Here is an 11,264-nt window from a genome sequence, read left to right on the forward strand (position 1 = left end):
GGGGCTTGTTAGACCTCCGGAGAGACGCTGCTACAGGCACAGGGACCCTCGGAGCCCTCGGATTCCTGGAGTAACGAGGGGGCTCCCTCCTGCTCGCCAGGGTCCATCCCGCGTGTCGGTGGCTCCTGCGCACAGCCGGGCTCTGCAGCCTCCCCCGAGGGGGCCTCCGATTTCTCTTGGAGGGTACCCTGACCTTGGGGTTCCTCGCCCCCCTTTTCAGCCTCCTCTTCCTCTTTCCCCTCCCTCTCCTCCGCTCTCCCTCCATCCCCATTGGCCAGCGGCCCCTTGGTCGGAGACTTGAGGTTCTGGGTAGCGGCCAGAATGTCCGCCTGGAGCTGGCGGGAGCCGTCCACGGCCGGGTCATCCGGGCGGGCGTCGGGGGCCTTGTCAGGAACCTCGCTGAAGGCCCGGGGGCCCCCCGTCCTGTCGCGCTGGTCCACGTACTTCTTCTTCGGGAAGGAGGACGGGTAGTAGGCCGAGGCCTTGTGCTTCTGGCGCACGATGACGGCGGCGCACACGATGAACAGGAGCACGAAGACCAGCGAGCCCACCACGGAGATGAGCAGCATGTATTCTCGGAAGAAATCCACGATCCCGTCCAGGAAGTTGGTGGGGGGCGAGGGCCCTGCCAGGGGCGTGGGCGGAGGCCCCACCGAGGTGGGACTGAAGGCCGGGGTGCGAGGCGGGCCGAGGCTGGGGGAGGAGGCCGAGGAGCCCTCCATCTCCCCGCTGCCTCCGTTATCCTCCAGGAAGGCGGCCTGGACCAGCGCGGAGAGGGCAGTGCTAGGAGGGGCCTTCAGGAGAGGCAGGAGCAACAGTAGGACACAGGTCACCCCTGGGGCCATTTTGTCACCAGTCTGGGGGCAAGATCTGCGGGAGAGAAGAGAAGACAGTGAACCAGGCACATCTGGGCCACAGGATAAATCCATTTTGTTCGTGCTGGGGGGCAGCTGGGTGACTCAGTGGATGGAGAGCCAGGTCTAGAGATGGGAGGTCCTGGGTTCAAATCTGCCCTCAGACACTTCCTAGCTGGGTGACCCTGGGCAAGTCACTTCACCCCCATTGCCTAGTCCCGACCTCTCTTCTCCCTTAGAACCTATATACCGTATTGATTCTAAGATGGAAGGTAAAGATTTTAAAAAAGAAAAAAAAATCATCGTGGGCCTGGCAGAAGATGCTGATTCAGAATCAGGGGACCGGGGTTCAAATCCTATCTCTGCTACTTACTAAGCTTGACAAGTCATTTTTCCTATCTTAACTTTACAACATCATTTTTTTTAAATTTTGTGGCCACTTTGTGGCCTTCAAATCTAACCCCCTCATTTTACAGATGAGGAAACTGAGGCCCAGCAAAGTTTTTTTTGTTTTTGTTTTTTTTTAATCATTTATAAGATCAATGATTTAAAGGGACCTCAGGGGCCAACCCTATTTCACAGATGAGGGCACTGAGGCCCAGAGAGATGACAAGATCAGAGATCTTACACGAGAGGGGCCACGATGATGGGAAATGGAAGGTCTTGGGCGAGGAACATCATGGCAGCAGTACAACCAGATCATGGAGTCCATGGAGAGGAGGAAAGCTTAAGACCGGGAAGTGTAACTAGAATGTTGTGCCCTCGGCCTTCATCTCCCAGAATCTCCTTCCCTTTGTCCCCGCAGTGTTACGGGCTTACGTTGTGTTGTTGTGTTGATAAAGTGTGTAACGCCGCCCTCTCTCTCTTCTCCCGCGTGCGTGGCTGGGATACTCTCTCTGCAAAGGCTATCGCTTTCCTCTACTTCGAGTTATCATTAATAAATCATAAAAATATACTACTTGGAGTACTGGATATTCTTTTTTAATCTTACAGAAGGAAGGAGGGTAGGAAAGGGCTTTAAATGGGAAGCAGAGGCGGCATTTCTATTTGATCTTGGGGGTAATAGGGAGCCACTGCAACTCATTCAGTTGGGAGATGACATGCAAGTAGACTTGCACACACTTTAGGAAACTCCCTTCTAATTCTAAATTGGGGATCTTATGAGTCCTCATTTGATATATGAAGAAATCGAGGCTCAGAGAGACCAAAGGACAGTTCCAAGCTCACACAACTTGGAAGTGGCAGACAACTGATTAGTTGAATGAATTTGGTGACTCTCTGATTTTTCTTTTTCACCTTTATCTTCCATCTTAGAATCAATACAGTGTCCTGGATCCAAGGCAGAAGAGCAGTAAGGGCCAGGCCATGGGAGTTAAGTGATTTGCCCAGGGTCATGGCTAGGAGGTCAGATTTGAACCCAGGACCTCCTTTTCTCTAAGTCTGGCTCTCAATCCGCTGAGCCCCCTTGACTATAGGATTCTAAGACTATACAACTTATAAATAGCAGAGAGGGGAATGGGAGGCAGCTAGGTGGCCCAGGAGATAGAGCTTTGGATCTGAAGTCAGGAAGATCTGAGTTAAAATCAGCCTTAGGCATTCATGAATCGTGTTGATTCCTCTGCTTCATCTGTAAAATGGGGATAATAATAGCACCTACCTCTGAGGGTTCTTGTGAAGACCAAATGAGATAATATGTATAAAGCCCCCTGCAAACCTTCAGGGCTTTATTAAATCTAACTATTAGTATTGTGATTTAGGTCTCCGGATTGCCAATCCTGTCTTTTCCGGAAAGAGGAGGAAAGAATCCCTTCTAGTTGGGTGGACTCCTCTCTATCGCCCGAAGAGGTAGCATTTCATTAAAGACTATTGGACTGAGAGACAAAAAGATTGGGTGGAAAACCTGCCTCCGATACTCACTAGCTGTGTGACTCTGGGCTGATTAATTGACTTCCCTGAGCCTCAGTTTCCTCATTTGTAAAACAAGAGGTCTGGACTCCATGACGTCAAAGATCCCCTTCTAGCTCGGAATCTATGATTCTCCAAGCTCAGCTCAGAGCCCCCCACATAGCCTGTGGCTTTGACCTTCCCTTCCGAAGCTCCAAGGGCAAGAACTGCTTTGTCTTTGCGTCCCAGCCCAGAGCTTGGCACATCGTAAAGAATCAAATACATCCATGAATCGGTAGCTAAGTGGCTCCGTAGCGTAGAGAGTGGCGGGCTTGGAGAGTGGAAGACTCAGCTTCCTGAGTTCAAATCTGGCCTCAGACACTTACTAGCTAGTAAGTCATTCAAACCTTCCTGGCCTCAGTTTCCTCCTCTGTACAATAAGCCAGAGAAGGAAATGGACAACCACTCCGGGATCTTTGCCAAGAAAACCCCAAATGGGGGTCCCAAAGAGTCAGACACAACTGGTTTGCCTCAGTTTCCTCCTCTGTACAATGAGCCAGAGAAGGAAATGGCCAACCACTCTGGGCTCTTTGCCAAGAAAACCCCAAATGGGGGTCCCAAAGAGTCAGACACAACTGACCAACAATAACCAATTCATGTAGACTGATCGATGGATGAATTCTGTGGCCATACCTGCAATTGGTGTGTGCAAATGGAGTGTTCACTAATCCAAGCATGTTTAAATGCTCTGAAGCGGGGCTCGGTAGGGGGTGGGTGCTATGCAATCCTAATCACCCCCTCATTTGTCCCTGTTTCAGAAAGCGAGGTAGGGGAGAAGATGGAGCAGAAAATGAGAGCTATTGGGAGGCCTGGATTCTAGTCATTCGCTGGGTGACCCTGGGTAAGTCATTACCCCTAGCTGGGCCTCGGTTTCCCAATCTGTGAAATTGGAATAGAGAACACCGCCAGACTTTCAGAGGAGATCAGGGACGTGAGGACACGTCTTAATCCGGCGAGCCCGTCCCTGTCGCCCGTGCTCACAAGAGCAAGAGCTGTGGGAGAGGAAGGAGAGCGGCTCCATGGGGCAGCCTTCTCTGGCTCCAGCTGGCCGAGCCCAGAACTGCCCACTTAGCAGGCCCGGCTCCAAGGACTTGCCAGCCAGAGCCTGGAATCCGACCACGACCCAAGCTCAGAAAGGCACAGTCAGCCCTTTTGGAGGGAGACAGCTCTCCAATTGTGGAGGGCTCCCCCCCACCATACCCCGGGCTCCCCAGGGCCTCTGGCAACCCGCCACCTGCCTCACTGGGCAGGGAGGTACCCAAGGCCTCAACAGGAGGGAAGCCATGCCTGGTCGGCTTTAGAGTTAGGACCAAACACAGCCTGTTGCAGAAATAGGGAGGAACCTTAGGACAGGGAATGTCAGAGCTGGAAGGGGCTTTAGAATAGGGAGGTCCTGGGTTCAAATCTGGCCTCAGATGCTTCTTAGATGTGTGACCCTGGGCAAGTCACTGAACCCTTATTGCCTAGCCCTTCCTGCTCTTCCCCCTTTAGACCAATATTGATTCTAAGATGGAAGATGCATGTTTAAAAAAGAAAACAAAACAGGGAATGTCCGAGCTGGGGAGAGGGGCCTTGGAACAGGGAATGTCAGACCCTGGAACAGGGGAGCTTCTAAGACTTTTTTTAACTCATGGACCCCTTTGCTGAAGCCTCTGGAGCCCTTTTTGGAATATTTATTTGGAAAGAAAATATTTAAATATTTAAAATACATAGGATTGCAAAGGAAATCATTTATATAAATTTAAACTGTTAAATATTTAAAATTTAAATATATTTTTTAAAAAGGCATTTCTGTGTGGCCCTGGGCAAGTCACTTAACCCCCATTGCCTCGCCCTCACCATTCTTCTGTCTTGGCACCAGTATTTAGTATTGATTCTAAGGTGGAAGGTAAGGGTTTTTTTTTTTAAAAACAAAACAAAACAAAAAAACAAGGAGTTCGTGGACTTCAGATTAACAGCCTCCCTGCTAAGATAGATCATCAAGTACCTGAGCTGGAAGGAACTTTAGAGCTCACCCACACCTGCCTAATTATAAGGATGGAAACTGAGGCACATAGATGAAATGGCAGAACTGGGATTTGAACCCAGATCTTCCTCTAAATTCAGCGCGTGTCAACTAACCAGAGTCCATCCTTTCCCCTGGCCCCTCCCTGATTCCATCTGCCCAGCCAAATACTTGAACTCCAGTTCTTGTGCCCCACCTCCTTGAAGCCCTCCTGGACCACCCCAGCCCACCGTCATCAGCCTCCTGTGAACTCCCATCATTCTCCCTCTGAGGACCACCAACCGCCCCCTTGTCCATCCTCTGCCCCGTTCTGTTTACCGATGGCCCCCTGGGCTAGATCCTGTTTCCCCAGTTGGACTCTCAGCTCCCAGAGGGCCAAGACAGAGTTTTCTCCTTCTGGGAACCCAGCGGGCAGCGGGCACCCACTGCCTCTTTGGTGGACGCTTGTTGCACGATGGACTTTTTCTCTTTTTGATCTCTTCCGAGTTCTATTTTTAACCAGCCCCCCATTTGAGCTCCACCTCCTTCCCCAGGAACCGAAACTTTGGCCAGGCCCGTCTCGGAGCCCACAGCCCCAAAGGCCTGCTGGGGTGAGATTCCTGCTGGAGGGGGGCCCTGTGTCTGCCCCAACCCTCCGACCTCAGCCATGGATCCCTCTCTCCTGGGTCTCCCTTCCCAAAAGAATCTTGTTGCAGACAAAGGAGCCAAATGGCTCTTCTGCTCCGGGGCCATTGGAGAACGTCCCCCACCCCCAAATGACGTTGCCTCCCAGTAGATGAGAACCAGATGATCTGGCTCCTCGCGCTCCCGCCCACGCAGCCGGCTAGATAGGCTGCTCTCCGCATGAACCCCCAGATGCCAAGACCCCATCTGGCGCACGTTGGCCGGCCGATTAATAAATTCCTGACAACCCAACTGGGGGATGGAAACTATGACACGATGGGTCTCCACGAGCTTGGCCTGCCTGGGGCCCAAGGGGAGAGGGGGGACCCCAGTTTTTCCCGAGGAGGGGCTCTCTGATATTTTAAGGCGGGGCTGGTCTAAAGGACCACTCGAAGGCCCCTGAGATCCTGTGATTCAAGAATTCCAGAAGGCGACGATTTCCAAGTTTCTATGATTCAAAGACCTCTAAGATTTTCCAGCACGGCGATTGTCTCATTCGAAGACTTCGAATGTCTTTAACGGTAAGAATCGACGGTTCTAAGACTCTCTAATTCAGCAAGTGGTTCTGAGATCGGATGATTCCAATATTCTCTAATGATGCCGTCTGGTCGTGGAGTCCCCTTTCAGTCGTGTCCTTCTTTCTGTGACCCCATTTGGGGGTTTCTCGGCAGAGATGCGGGAGTGGTTTGCCATTTCCTTCTCCAGCTCATTTTGTGGATGGGGAAACTGAGGCAGACGGGGGGGGGCAGCGAATGAGTGTCGAGAGCCAGATTTGAATTCAAGTCTTCCTGACTCCAGGCTTGATGCTCTGACCACTGTGTCACCCCGTTGCTCTGTTATATGGAAATTCTCCAATTCAGTGGCTACAATCCCTAAAATTCCAAGATTCTTGAATTTGTGGATGGATTCCAAGATTCTGTGATTCTAAGAGGAATTCTTTGATCGTGTGATTCTAAGATCTTCCGATTCCAATTTTCTGATTCTGAGAGACTCTACTGTGATGCTTATCTGAGCCTCAGCTCTTCGGGGCCAGGAGTCTGTACTGGATTAATCGGATGATGCCTCGATTCCATGATTGGTTGAGGGGAGCCGTGTGGTACAAAGCCAGGTCTGGGTTTGGAAGAGGGATTTGAACCCCAACACGGATTCGACTGCTCGTAAAGCCTTAAGCCGGCAACACTGGGCCTCAGTTTCCCCTATTATAAAAAGAGGAGTTTGGGCTCCGTGACTTTCAAGCTCCCGGCCAATGAGCTCGTGATTCAAAGAATGGTTTGATGGCGTCCCTCAATAGTTCTGTGATTCTTCCGTACTACCGCGCCCTTCCCACAAGATCCCACCCTTCTCATCACAGGTAAAGAAATCTCTTGGCCACAGGCTGCCACCCTGTCGAGTTTCTCCTCATCCCTACCGCACACCCCTGTGCAATCGTATAAGACACACACACACACACACACACACACACACGCGCGAAGAGCCCACCATTAACCATGATTTGGGGAGCCGAATCCCAGCAGAGAGCAGCATTTTCACAAGCAAAGTGGGCAGTGCTCACGACTCTATCAACCATACCTTGGTTCTCACCTGCTGCAGGAATCCCAGAAGCAAAGAAAGAACAGGGTTTGGTCTGCAGCCAAGGGAACCCCTGGCAAAGGAGGTTCGAGAGTGGCTACTCTGAGGAACCCTCCTGAGACAGTGAGGGGACCTGGCCGGGTAGAGAGCCGACAGAAGAGAACATCGGAGTTGGGAGGAAGCCCTGACATTCCATGTTCTAAGACCCTTCTCAGTTCTGACCTTCCATGTTCTAAGCTCCTTCCCAGCTCTGACCTTCCCTGTTCTAAGTCCCCTCCCAACTCTGATTTTCCCTGTTCTAATCCCCCTCCCAGCTCTGACATTCCCTGTTCTAAGCCCCCTCCAGCTCTGATTTTCCCTGTTCTAAACTCTCTCCCAATTCTGACATTCTCTATTCTGTGTTTCAAGCCCCCTCCCAACTCTAATATTCCTTGTTCTAATCCCCTCCAGCTCCCACATTCCCTGTTCTAAGCCCCCTCCAGCTCTGACATTCCTTGTTCTAAGCCCCCTCCAGCTCTGATTTTCCCTGTTCTAAACTTCCTCCCTGTTCTGACATTCCCTATTCTATGTTCTAAGCCCCCTCCCAGCTCTGGCTTTCTCTGTTCTAATCCCCCTCCAGCTCTGGCTTTCTCTGTTCTAAGCCCCCTCCAGATCTCACATTCCCTGTTCTAATCCCCTCCAGCTCTGACTTTCCCTATTCTAAGCCCCCTCCCAGCCCTGATGTCCTGTGGTTCCCTAAACAGGAGGCTCTTCACCTAAACAGGAGGTCAGGAGTCACTTCTGCAGTGACTGGAGGGAATGGCAGCCTGAGGTAGCAGAGGTGAGGAGGAGAAAGGGAAGAAGGAATATGTTTTTCTCGTCTCAGGTCAAGGGTCTACATGCCCCCCATCCCCAAATCCCAAGCTCCATTCACCCCTAAACAGTCGTCTTCTAAAACTTTCCAGCATCATCTTCTTTGCTCCTACCTCCTTGGGCAAGTGGCTTCCTGTCTCGTGGCCTCAGTCTCCCAAATTGCAAAAGGAACTCAAGTTCTCCCACTGTGGTCCTTCCCAGCCTAAAAGTTTGGTGATTCCCTGAGAAGAGGAGATAAGAATGTGGCTCAATCCCCGATTTCCAGCTCCTCGGGGCCTCTGGGGGATTGTTTTTTCCAAGGTCAACTCTCATCTTGGTCATTTTCAGGAACTCTCCCAGGGGAAACCCAGCCCTTGCCCTTTCGACGGGGGTAGGCAGAGACCCAGGCTCCCCTGGGAAGGCTGGCTCGCCTGCTCAGAATTCTGGCTCTTGCCCTCCCTTCCTTGGGGATGAGCAGCTTTGTTTCTGCCCCCAGCCCTAGACACATACGGATTCCAAAGTCATCAGATCATGGAAGAGAGCTTGAATGTTGCCCAGTGCAAGCTGATTCTCTTCCTGACCTAGAGAGGTCTTACCTTGACTTACCCAAGGTCACACAGACTTAAAGAGCTGAGGTCTGAACCTGCTGTTTTTCCCCATCACCCCACAACCCCTGGACCTCTGGAGGGGTCCTACTCAGCCAAGACCTTTTATGGCCCGGCCTCTCTCCATGTTCTTAGCCTCCGAATTTAAAGGCTGCCTTGATAGTTTTCTCCAGATCAATGATCCCATTTTTCTATGGGGTTTGGCCTGTTTACACAGCATATGTTTATTCCCCCTGTCCAATCCATCCTCCGCACAGCTGCCAAATTGATCATCCTCTGGCACAATTCTGACCCTCACTCCCTTGCTTGAGAAACTGGCTCACTCTTTGCTCCTCAGTTTGCCATTTAAAGTTCTTTACATGCTTTACCTTTCCAGGCCAATTTTCTATTTTCCCTGAAGATTCCAACCACACTGACCTACTTATTGTTTCTTCTATGTCCCATCTTCCATTTCCCACCTCCAAACCTTTGCACAGACTGTCCCTCGGGCCAGGAAGGCACCCCTTTCTTGCTTCATAGTTCAGCTCAGAGGCCACCTCCTCTAAGAGACTTTTTCTGATTTTCTCATTTTTAGTATAAATGGCCCCCCTCAATTACTTCCTCTGTGTGTGTGTGTGTGTGTGTGTGTGTGTGTGTGTGTGTGTGTGTGTGTGTGTGTGTGTGTNTTACTTAGTGTGTGTGTGTGTGTGTGTGTGTGTGTGTGTGTGTGTGTGTGTGTGTGTTTAAAACTCTTACCTTGTCTTAGAATCAATCAGTTCTAGGGCAGAAGAGCAGCAAGGGCCAGGCGATTGGGGCTCAGTGACTTGCCCAGGGTCACACAGCTAGGAAGGGTCTGAGGCCACATCCCCTTTGTATATTTTTGGTCCCTCAGCAATAAGCTCCCTAAAGGCAGGGACTGCTGGATATTCTCGGTGCCCAGCACAGAGCCTGGCACATAATAGATGAACAGCAATAACTCCAGCACCCTTTCTATATTTACGAAGCGCTTGTGGAATGAAGAAATGAGTGAGGGTGCAGAAGTAGATGGAAAGCGCCCCTTCCCTCCCAGCAGAGCCCCCAGGAGGTCCTCTGGCACCCTGCTCTCCCCAGCTCAGAGTCCTCTTAAGCCACTAGGCAGGCGGGTGGAGGCAGAGGGAGAAGGAGCCGAGGAAGGGGCCCACACACAGAAAATCTGGTTTCAATTAAGGGAGAAGGCAAGGAAGGAGCCTATGGCGGGGCTGAGGTTCCAGGCTGCAAAGCCCTCCCAGCTCCCCTCACCCCTCTGGGGCTTTCGGACCTTCTCCTCTTCCCGCTCTGGCCCAGGGCTCTCGGAGCCCCCCCAGCCCCCAGCCCCCCATGACCAGGAGGAAGGAGGGAGCGAGGGGGGCATCCCCCCAAAGGAAGGAAACGAAGTGAAAGAGGCCCCCCCGAATCTACCCCCGGCCTGGCCTGGCTGTCCTCTGAGATCTCAGCACCCAGAGCCTCCACAGCATGTCCACTGTGGACACCCACTGCGCACCCCTGGGACCCGGAGCCACACAAATGCCCAGGGGGCGCCGATCCATCCAGCAGACACACACAGACACACTGACCCACATACCAGACACATAGGACACACATGGAGCCGTCTAGACGCCCCCAGAGGCACGGCCCCAGAGAAGGCACCCCGAGGCGCTCCCGGGGCTCCGCACTCCCACAAACACCCAGAAACGGGGGACGGAGGAACAGACGCAGTGGGGAGAGGAGACAAAAGCCCAGTGCCGGGTGCCAGGAATGCTCCCTGGCCACCCCGAGGGGCCGCCCGAATCTCACACTCAGCACACACTCACACACGGCCACGCAAAAGCACCCGCCATCCTGCAGCTGCCCCCAGGCCCCGCTGCCCAGACACACATGGGCGGGCACCCACCAGACACCCTGGGCACAAGCGCAACCCGGGCGGACCCTGCCGGAGGCAGCCGGTCAGTCTGAGGCTCCCAGCTGGGAAAGTTGGCCCGAAGGGGGGAGTGGATGGAGGCTGGACCCCGAGCTCCGTCTGCTAGGCTCACGAGGGGTCAAGCTGGAGCTGGGTGGCCCAGGCAGAGGAGCCCCACGGAAGGCAGGGCGCCGGGGCCCCCTTCTTCCATTCTCCCTGCCCAGGGGAGCCCAGACTCACCAGAGGAGCTGCAGAGGGAGCTTCCCGGACGCCTGGGTCCCCACCACTGAGGCTGGACGAGCCTCCACAGCCCAGTAGCCAGGAGAGTGGAGGGAGCCTGTGGGAGGGGTGCTGGCCGGGCCCCCTGCCCTCCTGCCCGCCCCGCCGGCCTCACACTCGCCAAGTGAGAGACGCAGCCCCACCAGCTTGCTTTCATTAAAGGAGTTTCAAGTGGGGACAGGCTGGGCTGGGAGAGGGGAGGGGGCAAAGGGATGGGAGGGACGGAGGGAGGGACTCTGAGGGCTCGGCTCCACCAGGGGCCACACACACACACTCACACACTCACACACACTCACACACAGGCAATTGGGGGCAGCAGCGGGAGGAGGAGGGGCTGCTGGTCCTCCCGGCTGGAGGAACCGCTTCTTTTCTCTCTTATGGGCTCTGCTGAAAACAAAGTTTCCCAGAGTCGGGGATGGGGTGGGGGAAGAGGAGAGGACCCCGAGAGGGGGCCGGGAGCCGCAGGGAAGAAGGCAACATGGCCCATTCGGCTCTGACTCAGTGTTTCCATGGTGGGAGGGGAAGGGCAAGACGCAGGAGATGGGGGGAGAAGGAGGGAAGATTTTAACAAGAGAGAGGAACAAAGGGAGGAGCAAGGGAAGGCACCCCCGCACCCCGGA

At 53.4% G+C, this 11,264-nt stretch overlaps 1 protein-coding gene across 1 annotated transcript; it reads right to left on the reverse strand.

Moving 5' to 3' along the window:
• TMEM119 (transmembrane protein 119) lies at window positions 1-10,721 on the reverse strand. The gene is made up of 2 exons (XM_044658851.1): window positions 10,606-10,721; window positions 1-870 (listed from the first exon to the last, which is right to left on the reverse strand). The coding sequence occupies exon 2, from the start codon at window positions 843-845 to the stop codon at window positions 9-11; it is 837 nt and encodes a 278-aa protein (XP_044514786.1). The 5' UTR covers window positions 846-870; window positions 10,606-10,721; the 3' UTR covers window positions 1-8.
• Between the last annotated feature and the right edge of the window lie 543 nt (window positions 10,722-11,264).

This window comes from Gracilinanus agilis, chromosome 1, assembly GCF_016433145.1.
Source record: "Gracilinanus agilis isolate LMUSP501 chromosome 1, AgileGrace, whole genome shotgun sequence".
Classification (NCBI taxonomy): Eukaryota; Metazoa; Chordata; class Mammalia; order Didelphimorphia; family Didelphidae; genus Gracilinanus; species Gracilinanus agilis.